This window comes from Stylophora pistillata, chromosome 8, assembly GCF_964205215.1.
Source record: "Stylophora pistillata chromosome 8, jaStyPist1.2, whole genome shotgun sequence".
In the NCBI taxonomy this organism is placed as follows: domain Eukaryota; kingdom Metazoa; phylum Cnidaria; class Anthozoa; order Scleractinia; family Pocilloporidae; genus Stylophora; species Stylophora pistillata.
Window position 1 is genome coordinate 24169899 of NC_142526.1, and position 16639 is coordinate 24186537.

A 16639-nucleotide genomic window follows, 5' to 3' on the forward strand; every position below is an offset into this window, starting at 1 on the left:
AGAGCGCTGGCCGAGCTACAATGCGGACTCGTTTATACACACGTGCAAAAAATATGGAAGATTTGTTTTCATTCTGAAAATCGTACCCTCGTAACCCGAATTATGTTACGTTTGGAACATTTATATTCGAGCACATTCATTTAAAGACATGATTGGTCCCAAGGATTTTCGCTTTGACTTCCTGAGTGCCTTAATGTACCTATGTGACTGCGACGTTCGTTTTAAGAATGATCTTTCATACTTTTCGCAAGTTGAGGTTTGTACTTTGTGTTTGTTGTAAAATTGAGGATTTGCCTTGTTAAGTGTAATCGAACAAGATGAATTTTCTTCAGCTTTTCTTCTATATGAACAATTTTTCGATTGTGTTTCTGTTTTTATTTTATTTCAGAGCTGGTCTTCTGATGACAAGCAGCTATTACTACAGAAGTTGGCTGAGCTATTTTTAATTGAGGATTTGTTTCCTGTTCTAGTAAAACACTGTAAGCCAATACTGCTGGAAATTCTGGAACGTTGTGTCAAAATACTTCAGCAGGAATCTTATGGGAACAGTTCTCACGAAGAAAAATTTTGTTACATTCTTAGCCAGTTGCTAACACTGTCTAATTTGAAAGACTTCATCTACAGATTTATTAAAACCTGCAGTTTGCTGTCGATTTTTTCGGAAGAGGAGCTGCTCTACGAGCAAGAAATAGAGAGAATGTTATATATATTGAAAACTGGTTACAATCTACTCAGTTATGATTTTGAAACATTTCACAGAATCTGGGACTGGAGTCCTGTTTTTAAATTTCTGCAACACAATCATCCTGAAGTGAGATGGTATGCTTTGCATATTGTTTCAATTTTAACAGGTTTATCAGAACAAGTTAAGATTAACCTGCTTGATAAAATTTTTACCCCTTTAGAGAGAACCTCATTTTTAACACAAGAGTTAACATATGAGTTGTTTAGTCATGCACAAGAATGTGTAGATAAAAATGATTATCAGCAGTTAACTTCAGATTCTATGGATGTCAGTACTAATAACAAAGGTGGAGTATCTATCAATAAGGAAGATTTGATTGGCCAGTATACAACCCTTTGTGGGGTTATGCTGCCTTGTCTACCTGGAGCATTGAATCTTGTGGACCATTCATTTGTCATGGTACCATCAACGGCAAATAATCTTCATTCACTAGTGCTGTCAGTAGCCACAGGAAATGGTGTATTATTAGAAGGACCTATTGGCTGTGGGAAAACAGCCCTTGTTGAATTTGTGGCAAGAGCAACAGGGAGAACACACCCGCCAGACTTTATGAAGATACAACTTGGAGATCAAACAGACAGCAAGGTGATCATGTACCCTCATAAATGTACCTTTCTTCGTATAAGCACTATTGACCAAACATTAGGCCAAGATGGCTGCATATTGGCTATTCTTTTTTGTGTTTTTTGAACACGACAAAGTTGAGGTCCAAAAAGTGCCAAAAAAGAACAAGCTTGGTCAATAAAGGAAAAAAGGAAATGTGCGCAAGGGCTAATCTAGGGTCTTAACATCGACTGCGTATTTATTCCATTGCTGTGTAATTATAATTATTTTAGGTCTTAGAATCTTTTGTAAATTTTGTAGTTTTATAGTCTCAGATATATATTTATAAATAATTATGAAAAGTATGCAATTCAGCCTATGGCTGCAAAGTATTTTTATCTTTTGGTAATAAACTATCTCTGAGATAATAAACCATCTCTGAAGGCAGTGTGGCCGAGTGGTCAGCATGTCGGACTCGTGATCCACTGCTCCTGGGTTCGAGTCCCACCCTGACCACTACCTGGATTTGTTTCACGGTAGCTCCGAGTTCAAATCCTCGGCCATGCTTATAAATAGCCAACTGGTTTGCCTTCGGCCAGTTGGGATTCTTAATAATGTTATGTTCAATTTGAATTATTAGTTTCAGTTATTTCTTTGTGGAGAACCTGAAAACTAGCTTTCAGCTAAGTGTTCCTTCCACGTTAAATAAAGATTATTATTATTACTATTGATTATTATTATCTCTCAAATAGTGATACTCGTACAATATGTAGTAGTTTCATTCTTTAGAAACCAGGATACTTGAATCCTTTCACTCTCAGGAGTGACCAAAAAGGAATTTCCCTCTATGATATTGTTGCATTGTTACGAAAAAGGATGACAAGAAGAAGTTGAGATAAGACAAGGGTTGTTGTTAGGAGAATTGATGCTGAAATTTTGGGATGTAAAATATTATACTATATACATTAGTACCTAACTATAAAAGTTTGCTCATACTTCTCCTGCCTTGTGGAACTCATTGCTGTTACCAATCAGATCCTGTAGCAGCCTAGCTACTTTTAAGAAACAACTCAAAACATTTCTTTTTGGGAAATCGTTCAATACTAGTATATAATAGTTAGTGTAATGCATTTTAAGTGGTTTTGATTATGTGAATAGTTGTAGCACTACAAAATTTTTATCATCATGATCATTATTATTATGATTATTATTATGATACAAAACAAAATTATCATTGACCTTGGAAAGCTCAATCGTAATTAAATTTTGGTCAATTAAACAGTTATCTCTATGTATCAGTAAATTATAATAATATTATAATTACTTTTTGTTTCTTAGTCTTTGTTAGGTACATATGTGTGCACAGACACCCCAGGAGAATTTTCATGGCAGGCTGGTCTATTGCTACAGGCTGTACAAGTTGGGTATTGGATTCTCTTAGAGGATATTGATCTGGCCCCTATGGATGTGATCTCAGTGTTAATACCATTGCTCGAATCTCGTACACTGTCTGTACCAGCACATGGTAATGCTGTGAAGGCATCACCAGGTTTTCAACTATTTGCTACTCAGAGGTAATATGACACTTACATGTATTTGTTATGGTTCAATCTTTCCTTGGTATAAAATTTTCATAACCAGTGTGATTATTATTTTATTTTTAATGTAATGTATATTTATTTTTTTATCTAGATCATACAGAGGTCATAGTGGATTCAGTTATCAAGTTGCTAGTGCTAATTCTTCCATCTTGGAAAAACTATGGACAAGAGTACAGATTGAGCCCTTTTCCAAGGAAGAACTTACAGAGGTAATTTAAACACAGTTTATTTTATCTTTAGACTTTTCAATTTCAGTTACAGGTTGAACACTTCTTTATAACACGTATCTCCTGGAAGTAATAATATAATAATAATAATAATAATAATAACGAATATTTATACAGGATAGCCCTTCAGTGCAGGAGCACTGTTATCAATGGGGTCCTGTCTAAATAACATAATATAAGGGTAAAAACTAGAATAAGATAAGAATGACTACGCACCAGCTAAATGCCCTATGCAAAAAATTGATCTAAAGACTCCCTAAATGGTACCCTACTGCTAATTTGCTTGATTTTTAAAGGTAAAAAATTAAAAGCTGAGGCTCCTAAAAAATAAAAACTTTCCGAGCAAAGTCAAGTCTCACTTTCGGGAGAGCAACGGTGGTCCCTCTGTTCCTCGTATTAAAATCGTGGGTTAACAATTTAAAATATTCTTTGAAAGGACTACAAACATTGCCTTTTAGGCAATCAAAAACAAATGAACAAAGCTTTTTCTTTAAAAAATTTTCTATTGTGGGTAGACGGAGTTCACAGTTTAGTGATTGACATATAACTTCTTAAATTTCAATTTCTATTTTTAAATTTATGTTCAGGGAAGCAGGGATGGCATAGTGGTGAGAGCACTTGCCTCCCACCAATGTGGCCTGGGTTCGATTCCCAGACTTGACGTCATAAGTGGGTTGAGTTTGTGTTGGTTCTCTTCTCTGCTTCAAGTGTTTTTCTCTGGGTTCTCTGGTTTTTCTCCCTCACCAAAAACCAACATACAGCTGATTCCAGCTGGCTGTAAGGTGTCCACCAAGATCACACATGGACCATATAGCGGCTGCCAGAGGCGCCATTGTAAGCTTTTGGTTCGACCTTGTTGAGCTGCACCATTGCTGTCCTTTACGACGGCGATTAGCAGTGAAAATTATTATTGTTATTACTATTATTATTATTATTATCAATTAGAGGAGAGCATTCACAATCAACCCTTTTACTCCTATGAGTGACTAGCATTGAATTTGTCCCTTCATTATCACCCCTGAATGAAACATATTAATTTAGTCACAAGAATAAAAGAAATGATCACCAACCAAAGGAACCCTTTGATTGTTAAACAAATTCTCCTGGTCAGCACCTTAGCAAATGTATAGAGAACAGTTTGGAGAATGTGGGTACCGATGTTAGGGTGCTAAGGTTTAAGTCATTACTAACTAGTTGGCATCATTCAAATTGAGTCTGAGGAAATTCTTATAAACAGTAAAAATAATTTCTAACTTGAAATAATTTCAGGTGGTTATCCAGAAGTTCCCAGACCTTGAAAAAATTGCAGTGAAGCTGGTGGATATCTACTGCATGCTATCTGCAGATCCATGTCTTGTTTCCAGTGAAGACACGGGAAAGTGCTCTCTTCCTTGTGATAAACGGCAAAGCTCCAGTAGAGATTTAATGAAGTGGTGTAGTAGAATAGCAGTAACAGCTTGTGGTGCACCTACCTTGTTGGATTCTAAGGAGGTTTTCCTTGAAGCACAAGACTGTTTCAGTGCTCCTTTATCAAAAACTGATGATCAAAATTTGATTGATATGGCTGTAGGTGCCAAGTTAGGCTTGACCAAAGAGAAGATTGAATTTTTCTCTACAAATTACAAACCAAATGTTCATTCCTCTCCGCTGTCCATGACAATTGGCAGAGTCACACTGAAAAAGAAAGTTCATGAAAGCCAGGAAATTTCTTTTGGTCAAATTAACATTCCAAAATTTGCCCAGACAAGACATTCTTTGGTTTTGCTAGAAAAAGTCGCTGCTTCTATCAGAAACAGTGAACCTGTTTTACTGGTTGGGGAGACAGGAACTGGGAAAACATCAACAGTACAGTACTTAGCGGCACAGTGCGCAGTCAGTTTAAAAGTTGTGAATATGAGCCAGCAAAGTGACAGCTCAGATCTACTTGGTGGTTACAAGCCTGTAGAGATGAAACAGGTTGTGGCTCCTGTAAGGGAAAAGTTTGAAGTGTTGTTTTGCAAAACATTCTCAAGGAAACAAAATGTGAAGTTCTTGAGTCATGTACAGAGATGCTTTGCTCAAGGACACTGGGAGATCTTGTTCAAGTTAATGATTCATAGTCAAAAGAATGCCATAGAAAGAGTAAAGAAAGGTGAGCTTTGATTGAAATGGTTCCCAGAAATAGTTAAATGTTTGTTATTATAGTAAACAATTCATCAAGTTCATCTGTTAAGAGGCTGGAGAAGAAATGCACAGAAAAACGTAGTTAAAGTTTGCGTCAAGTTAGATATTGTAGTTTTAAATGTGTTGGCTAAAATTATTTTAGTTTTTGTTGTGAAGGGATTTCTATTAATTATAATTTACCTGAAGCAGAGGAAAAAAACATAACAAGTTTAAAATCAAGGTGAACCTGAATAACAACAACACTCATTATTAATAATTTGATAGAAGACATGATGACTTAATGATCAGACACTTGATTGCTTGAGTGCCTTTCCCCTCCCCCATGAGATTAAGTAAGCTGTCAGTAAGACCTAACAAGAAACTTATGCTGGGAGGGGGGTGGGTGGCTTTTTGTCAACTACCATCCTATCTACAAGAGGTAGCGATACTTCAGGCACTTAGTGGTTTGGAAAACAGTGTAGACCTTGGCAGCATTGAGTTCCTTAAGGCTCACATGAATTATTTTTTGAACCTTTTTTCCTTTGTAAACTGTATACATATGCATGTAGATAACCAAATGAAGCACCTTTTGGTTGAGTGGCAAGGTCTGATTCAGGACATCCAGCAGCTACAAAAACAGGAGAAAAATGCTGAGAGTGCATTGGCCTTTAGATTTGTGGAAGGTACACTTGTGCAAGCATTACAAAATGGTGACTGGGTTTTACTGGATGAGATCAATTTGGCCACTCCCGAGACACTGGAATGTCTGTGTGGATTGTTGGAGAGTTCATCTGGCTCAGTGGTACTAATGGAAAGAGGGTGAGAACTTTAAATTGAGTTCAGAAATAAAATTCATCCATCTTAAGATGGTAGGTAGATTCAATTTATCAGGGGGGTAAAGAGAGAGTTGTCCTGCATATGTTTCACGCACCTAATAAGTAGAAGTAGCGCATCACGAGAAATCGGGTAAACAACTTTTAATTAATCAGGGGTCACGTATTGCAAAAATCAAAAGATTCGCAGTTCACAGGTTTTAATTTGAATGTTTTCACTGGTCATGAAAATTAAAAGTATCAGGCGTAATCTCCCCATCTCATATAATTAATATATAGATCTTTCCATAAAGTAGAACTTGGCTTATCAACAGAACTTTGTCAAACTTTATATCTATAATTAATTGACAGGTCAGTACTGAAAATTAATAAAAAGAGCCTGGCTGAAGAGCAAAACATCAAAGATACATCATTACGTACCTTTGATGTTTTGCTTTTCAGCTAGGCCCTTTTTGATTAATTTTCTGTACTGAGCTGTCTCAGCTCTTTTTATCATTATTTTCCCAAGTTTTCTCTAATCTTTTAACTGGTAGTTTTTCTCTAACCACTTTCACTGCATTACCGCAGTAGGGTAGCACTAGAACAGAACATATGCAAATCGTGCAAGTAGTCCATGCAATAAATCCCACCCATCCCACCCCAGGGAAGGACACCATCACACAGTAATCTCGTGCGTGGGAAACTAAAGTCTCCTACCCCTAACCCTGTAAGAGACGGGACCTCCATTTATTCATCCCTATCCGAGAAGACTAGAATATCTAACCATTTCTTGATATTATAGAAAGGTAGCATATTCTTCTCAATTATTTTAAGACCTTGAGTGATGGTCTGGCCGCGGCTTGAACCCTCGACCTCCCGCACAACAGTCCAGCGCTCTATCCATTGAGCTAACTGGGAGGCGGTTTTAAAGGATACATGATAATAACAACAGTTTTTATCCTGAGTGGAAGTTTTAATTTCAGTGGGAGGAAACTATAAGTTTGTGACATAATTGTAACCCCTGGTGACGAGGCTCAAAGACACATCCCTTTTGTTTCTGATCCAAAAACCTCACCAAATGTGAGAAATGGTTAACATTACAGTCAGCTTTTGTAATCGTTATGGTGGCCAATTTACCGATTTCAACTTTGTTGATATATCCAAATTATCTTGAACAAGAGCTCATCTTTCAAACGGGCAGTCTAAATCCCACAGGTGTCAACGAACGCTTTTCATTCCACTAATTTATTCGTGTTTTTCTCGTTGCCATGTTCCCACCAATAACATAGCTCCATTTTCTGCCTTTAAAAGCACACACAACCCACAATTCCTCTATTTGCTCCAACGAAGGGCTAACGCTTGAAACGTCAGCTTTTGTAATTGTTACGGTGGCCAATTTACCATTTCAACTTTATTGATATATCCAAATTATTACAGTAATTGTGATCTTGAATATGGTTTGTTGATTTTAGGGATGTTACCCCAACTGTGAGGCATGAAGACTTTCGCCTGTTTGCCTGCATGAATCCAGCCACTGATGTAGGGAAAAAAGATCTGCCCCCAGGAATCAGGAACAGGTTTGTGATCAGGGAGACATGAAAATAATTGATTTTCATTGAGATGCTCGTGTTAATGATAAAGTATAATTATATTTTTAGTTATGTTTAACTTAACATCTTTCAATTACCTAGGAATTTTTAATTCAATACACTGATTGATACATCCTTCACATCTTTTGAATAGATTACTCCATGTCCTGGATGTATCTGTTATCCTTGCAGATTCTGTCAGTTATATATGTTTGCTTTTAATACTTTTCAAGGTTCACAGAAATCTTTGTCAGTGAATTAGAGAGTACAGCAGACCTTAAAACCATGGTTGTGGATTACTTGCAAGGATTGTCACCCAATTCAGCTATTGTGGATGGAATTGTTAGGTTAGTATGTTAGATTTTGGTTAAGCACAGTGATAGTTGGGTAGAGCTGTTTCCATATTTTTTTGACTGATGCTATCCATCACTTTTGTCAGGTTTTACCTCACAGTCAAGCATGAGGCAGATGACAAGTTGACTGATGGCACAGGACATAAGCCTCATTACAGGTCACTATCAATCCAGTTTTTTTATCAGTAAACTCCAAGTTAAGCTCTTGCCATGTGTTTCATGTTAAATCTTTTGGATCAATGTACCTGCCTACCTACCCCTTCCCTAACCCAATGAGGAGCAGCTAATAATAAGTTAAGGTTAATATTGGGTTAGGGAAGGGGTGGGTGTGCAGTTGCTCAGCACTTGCTATGTGTTTTGTGTAGAATCTTTTGGATCAATGTACCTGCCTGCCTACCCCTCCCCTAACACAATGAGGAGCAACTAATAATAAGTTAAGGTTAATATTGGGTTAGGGAAGGGGTGGATGTGCAGTTGCTCAGCACTTGCTATGTGTTTTGTGTAGAATCTTTTGGATCAATGTATCTGCCTACCTACCCCTCCCCTAATCCAATAAGGATCAACTAATAACAAGCTAAGGAAAATGTCGGGTTAGGGGAAGGGTGAGTGTGCAATTTTTCAGATAATGACATTTGATCCATCTTTTCATCTATGGATGTTAAGTGTCCCATTTTCCTTAAGGTAACTGTTCAGGTGATAACTGCTGTAAGACCAAAAGACCTGCAAGCTAACACAACTGCAGTACATGTACAGAAACCATACTTATTGGATTGTTGCAGTGTTTTCCTTTCCCAATAATGAAGTCACTCTTGTAATGGTCATTACTTTTTTGATTTTTTTCTAGTTTGCGAACCCTGTGCCGTGCTTTAAGATATGCAGCATCAAACCCCCATCAGAATGCTCTGAGGTCAATCTACGAGGTATTAATTCAACCAATAATTGTTAGAATAATAATAATAATAATAATAATAATAATAATAATAATAATAATAATAATACAATCTACCTGCTTATCCCTCAAAATTTTTGTTTATTATCACTAGGTGGGCGGCTAACTTAATATAATATTAAGTTAATGATTAGTGTTGTGGGCTTTCTGCACACATCATTACCCTTCTAACTCCCAAGATTGCATTAGTAATTCTCCTTGCTATCTTTCTTACAATTTTTATGATGTTAGTTTGGAGAATTTTGTGTTGGATCAACTGATAATCCCCAAATTTATATTTAACAATTATTCGCCAAAGGCGAGGTGAATATGGTCGAATAATCCCTGAGACGAAGTTGAGGGGATTATTCAACAATATTCACTACACCTGAGGCAAATAATTGTTGTAGTATAATTTCAGCGCTGAATAACAGAGAAATTTCTAAAATCATAACATTTTAGTAACATTTATTAACATTTTATTTTAACATTAATTTTTATATAATATGCTTAACCAATCAGATTGCTGGAAACTCTTTGCTCAGCTCTGAAATTATACTAATTATTCTTATCACTTTTCTGCTTGATTTTGTATTGATATTGTTTACAAGGAAGAGCTATGTTTCGTGTCATTTGTGCGGGTTGAAAGGTTAAAGGACTTCAAGGTGATTTAAAACAGCTTCAGCTGAGGGGTTTACCCTAGTTAAATATGTTATTATCGTTATTATTGTTAACTCTTCACTTTTGAAAATTGCTTTCCCTGTGCAGGGATTTTGTCTGAGTTTCTTGACACAGCTGGATCGTTCTTCACACCCTGTTGTCCAGTCCCTCATCAAACAGCACATCCTGGGCCATGTAAATGCTGCCAGTATGTTGAAGCAGCCCTTACCTAAGCCACAAGACTCTGGACAATACAGTAATTTTGAAGGATTTTGGATTGCAGTGGGGAGCAAAGAACCTGTGGTATCAACTGAGTATGTTTTAACAGCTTCAGTGAAAGCCAACTTGAAGGATCTCGTCAGGGTTGTATCTGCCAGGTATTTGGTCCATTCTCTATCTGGAGTGTTCTAGGTAAAATTACAGTACCTGTAAATTATTTTTTATTGATAGTGGAGGGACAAGTCAATTTAGAATGGATGGATTAAAAATTACTTTGAATTACTTTAACATATTGTTTTGTACTGTAGCCTCTGTTTCCAATGACAAGGAAGGAAGGTTGTTATTCCATACCTGTGGCTCAGAATTGACCAAGGTCTTTGTCTTTAAAATAGGTCACTTGAATTACCAGTAAAATTCATACAGCAATGTTACCTTGGTGTTGATCTGGAGTTTAGTGTGTCCATTACATAGGAGGGGCTAGCGAATTCTCTAGCTGCTTTGCAGAAGGTTCTCACTACAATTCAGTGGCATTGGCCACATGTATATTTTTATTCAGACAAAGAGAATACTGTTAAATTATACTTTTCTGTTGTTATATTTTGTAATGAAAACCCTGAGAGTTTAAGTGGCCCATGTATGTGGTTGGACAGTAACAATATCAACAGCAGTAGCATTAATAGCAGTCATGAAAGTTAGTGGCAGTGATAACAGTGAGAGTGTTGCTATTAGTGGTGGCAAATATCACCATCAAGATTGGGGTTTGGGATTGGGTCAGGGTAGGTATCAGGATTTTGATATTTGATACAATTTTGTTTCCAGGAAGCTTCCTGTTCTAATTCAGGGTGAAACCTCAGTGGGTAAAACCAGTTTGATTCAATGGCTGGCTAAGGCATCTGGAAACCGTTGTGTTAGAATAAATAATCATGAACACACTGATATTCAAGAATACCTTGGCTGTTACACTTCAGATGAGAATGGTAAACTGATCTTTAAAGAAGGTGAGATCTGATTTTATGTCTTGGAATGTTTTAGTTGCTCAGTGATAGCCCTCATAGACGTAAAAGTGAACAAAAACAATAACCCTGTCTCGCTCCTTGGCCAATACATATGCAAAGAGGAAACTGCCTTAATCATCTCCAAACGGGAGGTATGAGATTGTCATTTGCAGAAGTATGAAGGACAGGCATGTAGAGACTTACCATGTAGTATGTGGCTTGTCTTCACTAACAAGTTTTCTGTAGTTCAGTTGGTGGAGCATTTTTCTGCAAATGTTGAACGATTGTTCCCCCACTCATGGAAAAAAAAACATTAGAATAGATGGTCATGAGAACTGAAAATTGAGGGCAGCAGACTAATCAGAAAATAATGGGCACAAGTGAACAACGCAGTGTTAAAAGGCCTCTTAATTTTTGCAGGTGTTTTAGTTGATGCCATGAGAAAGGGCCACTGGATCATTCTAGATGAACTTAATCTGGCCCCTTCAGATGTCCTAGAGGCCCTCAACAGGGTAGGTACTTAATGTTTTATTGCATGCATAAAACACTCATGCAATAAGTTATGCTAAACAGAAAAAAATTGTATTAGAATATTCTTGCTTTATCTAGTGGCATACTTTTTGTTTCTGTTAACTTTCAAAACTTTTTGCTGAAGTTCCTTCCCTTGGTACTTATTGGTTTTTTTTTTGGTATTTTGTAGCTGTTAGATGACAACAGAGAGCTGTTTATTCCAGAAACACAAGAAACAGTTGTAGCACATCCAATGTTTATGCTCTTTGCTACACAAAATCCTCCTGGACATTATGGTGGGAGAAAGGTTAACAGAACAACTTTAATGTTATTTATACCTAAAAGTAGTGCTAAATTCTTACATATGCCATAAAGAGAAAATTGCATTTTGTAAATGTCTCTGAATTTGAAGATTTCAGTTTACATTGTAAGATATTTAAGTGGAGCTGATATATATGTGGTAAGTATATGAATATATATGAAATTATATGGACTTCATATAATCATCATTTATGTGGTAAGTATGTTTGTTTTAGGGATGAAGATGCAATCCTGAACAAAACTTCTGGAAGTAAACTTTTAGCTACCTGTCAAAAACACTTAGTCTAACAATGCTGTTTGGTGCTGCTAAATACAAAACATACACCACATTGCAAACCAGGCAACATTCATTGCATTTGAGGCAAGTGGTAGATACCTCTGGAATTTATTCCCATTTCAATAACCTGAAGGAGCCATGAGTATTCTCTCCTCCCCCTTCCCCTCAGGTCTGGCTTGTCTATTACAGGTTACACAGAACTTTTTCGTGTGGGTTTCTTTAGGTTGATAATTCAACGGGACACATTTATGCTCCTGGGTGGGGGTGAATGACTGAAACTCTGATAACGGAGTCCATTGAAAAGACCATCAGAGCCTGTTCTCTTTCACTTATTCTATGAGAGAGGAACAATTAGTTTTTACAAAACTGTGCAAGGGAAAATGTTCCTTTGATGGATGGAAGATATGTCTCTGTGTTTTATTCAAGATTGTTGGTGAAGTACAAATTCTGAAGAGCTAGTTGATGATGTTGTGCAATGTTATTGAGGTATCCTTAATCTGGAAAGAGGATTCTGCATTTTCTCTGTGTTGGGTGTGCTTCTTTTACCAGTAAAAGTTCATTTGTTGTATTTTACAGGTGTTATCACGAGCCTTTCGAAATCGCTTTGTAGAACTTCATTTTGATGAGCTTCCTAGCCAGGAACTTGAGGTCATTCTTCATCAGCGCTGTAGATTACCACTGTCTTATGCTAAGAAACTGGTGGCAATCATGCTTGCCTTACAAGTTAGTAAACCATTTTAAAAATAATTATGATAAGCTCTAGTTACAGAGGGTAACCAGTGACAGTCAGAAAAATTTGGATATATCAACAAAGTTGAAATGGTAAATTAGCCACGGTAATGATTACAAAAGCTGACGTTTCGAGCGTTAGCCCTTCGTTGGAGCGAATAGAGGAATTGTGGGTTGTGTGTGCTTTTAAAGGCAGAAAATGGAGCTACGTTATTGGTGGGAGCATGGCAACGAGAAAAACAGTCAGAAAAACATTGATAATCAACAGTCCCTGTTAAGTAATCCCTAAGATATAATCCTAACTGGTAGCAGGCAAACCAGTTGAATTTTTACGAGTGTGATCAAGGAGTTGAACCCATAGCTATCAAGAAACAAATCTGTCCGGTGGTCAGAGCAGAACTTGCCCCAGAAACCTCCAGATTGCCTCTTTTGTCCCTTCTTCCCCTGTTCTCACCTCTTGACAATGCTGCCTCCTTTTGTGTTACAATTAGAGAGAGACTGCCAAAATTATTGATTGCTTTACTATTATGCTATAAGCAACATGACTTTAATGGCTAAAACAGTAGCTATTCTTTCTATTTTGTGCTTTTACAGGCACGACGTAGGAGTACCAATGTATTTGCTGGTAAGCAGGGGTTTATCACACTGCGAGATTTGTTTCGCTGGGCAGAGAGGTACAGCAAGACTCCTGATGTGGAAGGAAGTGGCTTCCATGATTGGGATCAGCACATTGCAGAGGATGGTAAATATTCATAATGTCAGTACAAGTAATTCATGAGATCAATAGCTTCATCTCTGCTCTGATAACTTTCTTTAAATTATTTAGAATAAGTGTGGTTTTCCGTTGGCTGAGGGACGAAAGAAGCGGATAATGTTTTTCTCACACACAGCTGGGAGAATGGGTTCGAGTGTGTGGGGGGTCTCCAGGTCACATGGTGTTTCAAGGTTCAGTTCAGTTGTTTTGTTGCCTTCCGCCATTGCCTGACCTTCCCCACCCACCCACCCACCCACCCTCCATATGTTTTTAGGGATATAGGATTTCAAGTAGTGCCTTAGTTGCAGTTATTTGTGCATGTCAGTCTTCTGTATCTAGGCTCAGTTTCAGCTGTTTTGTTAACATTGTAACCCTAATGGTTCATTGTGTTGATATGATAAAGGTCGGGTTGCATGGTCGGCTTGGCATGGCTCCCAGTTGTGTGTGAGAACAAGTTTTTTTCTAGTAAGATGTATTGTGTTCTTTCTTGTATACAGGTTACATGCTCCTTGCTGGTCGATGCAGAAATCCCTCAGAGTGCATAGTCATCCAAGAAGTTATTGAACAGCACATGAAGCGAAAACTTGACCCAGATTCATTGTTTGGGTATCCATCCTTGCAAAGACATTCTCATGGTATCTCTAGCCTCATGGAACAAGTCACTACAGTGCCCTTAGAGGGATTCAAACACATCGTCTGGACTTACAGTATGCGTAGGCTTGCTGTCCTTGCTGGAAGAGCCCTTCAGTTTGGAGAGCCAGTTCTGCTTGTTGGAGAAACAGGGTATGGTGATGTAGTAGAGGCTGCCTTTAATTAAGTTTAAATTTGTTTGAATGGTTGTGGAGACAATTACAAAGAAAATGTGTACTTATTTAAGTAGTGGTTAGTGTGAAAACATTTGATTTTCATATGCTTCATAATGACTATGTATCAAATTATGTATCAAATTATGCATCAAATTATGTACCTAAATTGTATACATCCAGCCAACTAGATAAACAAGGCAATAATTAATTAAGAAAGTGGAGGTAAAGTCTGTTTTGAGACATGCATCCATAGCTTTTTTTTAGCATACCCCAGGCCATCATCTGACTGACTGATTTCTTTATTTATACACGATGGAGTATTCAGCAGAGCTGGTGGGGTCGTGTATTTAGAAACCCACCCATCCCACCCCAGGGGAGAACATCCATCACAACGTAATCTCGTGCGTGGGAAATGAATGTCTCCTACCCCTAACCCTGCAGGAGACGGGACCTCTATTTATTCATCCCTATCCAAGAATACTAGAGTATCTAACCATTTCTTGGTGTTATAGAAAGGTAGCATATTCTTCTCAATTATTTTAAGACCTTGAGTGTTGGTCTGGCTGGGGCTCGAACCCTTGACCTACTGCACAGCAGTCCAGCGCTCTATCCATTGAGCTAACCAGGAGGCAGTTGTGTAAAAGACTACGGCTAGGAGTACTTCTTCTGGATGTTACTAACCACCATGAGCTCTTTAACACTTGTACAGATCTCCTTGATTATTTTCCAGATCCCCCTTTATTCTCCAAGGTGGAGAGATTTACTGTGTTAGTGAAGTGACTTGCTTATTAAGTACATCATGATGGGTGAAATTACCCTGATCAGGGCTTAAAAATGCACCTTTTTGATGTGTAGTCTAGCTCAGTGCATCTTGAGGAAGAGCTCTAAAATTCAGTTATGTTCTTTACTTTGTATTTACCAAATTAATCGAGTTATTTTACAGTAGCACTATGTTAACCTTTATCTTTCAGCTGTGGTAAGACCACCATTTGCCAATTGTTTGCTGCTCTGTGGAATCAGCAGTTATTGGCTGTCAACTGTCACATGCATTCTGAGTCTGCTGACTTCCTTGGAGGTCTAAGACCTGTGCGACACAGAGGCCAGGAAGAACAGGTGAGAGGTCCAGCTAACTCTTAACATAGCTAACTCTGCTCTTAATTGTAATTAAATTACTTTAATTTAACAGGGGGAAGACTAACATGTAGTTGAGAAATATTAATTATTTTCAACTGTTTGCAGTGTTCTTCTTTTCAGGAAGTAACCAGACGGTAAAATTTACTGCTTACAAGTAGAACCTCTCATTACCACCAAATTTTCTTGGAATTCATGAAAATTCAACAATGTCCTGCCAGTTTGAAAATCTCACATACCTAGCATGCTTAAAATGATAGAATGCAGTGCTGTCTGTTTTATACATGGTTTTAATGTGTACAAGTTCTTTAAGCTGCACAAAGGTGTATACTTGGAGCAGGTGGATTTTTTACATGAATGTGACAAATTATATTGTATCATTTTAAAGGATGAACAAGTTTCCAAGCTGTTTGAGTGGTGTGATGGACCACTTGTACAAGCAATGAAACAAGGGGCAATGTTCTTGGTAGATGAGATTTCCTTAGCTGATGACTCTGTGTTGGAGAGACTCAACAGTGTGCTAGAACCTGAGAGGACTTTAGTTCTTGCTGAAAAAGGCAGTGATGGTGGAGATCTTGTTGAAGAAGATGTTGCCATGTTGGTTGCACACAAAGATTTCAAAATTATAGGAACCATGAATCCTGGTGGAGATTTTGGCAAGAAAGAAGTAAGATATGTAGGATCAACATCAGTACCTATAGTTAGCAAATGCACACCTACCCCTCCCCTACTCCAAAAACAGTCAAATGATAGCATGTTAGGGTTCATGTTGGGTTAGGAGAGGAATAGGTGTGTAGTGAATAGATACTTATTTGACACTAAATATTGGTGAAGTTCCTTGCTTTTACTGTGTGATTATAAAGACATCTTAATTAGTAATGCTTATACACCCAATTGAAATAAAATTATGGCATCCACTTTGAATTACCATTGTTCTGGACTTACTAGCCTCATCTTGATGTGGAAAACACAAAAGGATTATCACATGTGTGAGAGGCTAGTAAGTCCAGAACAATGGCAGTTTAAATTGGATGCCATATTTCGATTTGGTGTATTTACTCTAGATATGTTTAAGAATTATTCTTGGAAACACACTCATGATGTTGGTTATAACAATCAAGACAGTCTCGTACATCATGCATGCAGGAACATTGCATAATGTGTGAGGTATGACCATGTAAAAAGGTGAAAACTTATTACACTGAAGAAACTTTATGATACTTGACATATCACCACAACAAATGCCATCAGTGGTGGAATGGGTAATCCTGAAAATTATCCTCAACTGGCTGTTTCT

At 37.5% G+C, this 16639-nt stretch overlaps 1 protein-coding gene across 2 annotated transcripts in view; it reads left to right on the plus strand.

The window, feature by feature from the left end:
- Nucleotides 1–51: 51 nt before the first annotated feature.
- The window catches only part of LOC111342485 (midasin), a 69635-nt gene continuing 53047 nt past the window's right edge, over nt 52–16639 (plus strand). For both annotated transcript variants that reach the window (XM_088730529.1, XM_088730530.1), the window contains exons 1-19: nt 52–256; nt 389–1330; nt 2627–2862; nt 2981–3098; nt 4386–5247; nt 5828–6077; nt 7543–7647; nt 7893–8006; nt 8099–8170; nt 8857–8932; nt 9709–9977; nt 10639–10817; nt 11235–11326; nt 11515–11631; nt 12499–12645; nt 13246–13393; nt 13903–14188; nt 15183–15324; nt 15731–16009. In XM_088730529.1, the coding sequence (XP_088586655.1) occupies nt 149–256; nt 389–1330; nt 2627–2862; nt 2981–3098; nt 4386–5247; nt 5828–6077; nt 7543–7647; nt 7893–8006; nt 8099–8170; nt 8857–8932; nt 9709–9977; nt 10639–10817; nt 11235–11326; nt 11515–11631; nt 12499–12645; nt 13246–13393; nt 13903–14188; nt 15183–15324; nt 15731–16009 (4542 nt within the window). In that variant the 5' untranslated portion in view covers nt 52–148. The remainder of the gene's footprint in view (nt 257–388; nt 1331–2626; nt 2863–2980; nt 3099–4385; nt 5248–5827; nt 6078–7542; nt 7648–7892; nt 8007–8098; nt 8171–8856; nt 8933–9708; nt 9978–10638; nt 10818–11234; nt 11327–11514; nt 11632–12498; nt 12646–13245; nt 13394–13902; nt 14189–15182; nt 15325–15730; nt 16010–16639) is intronic.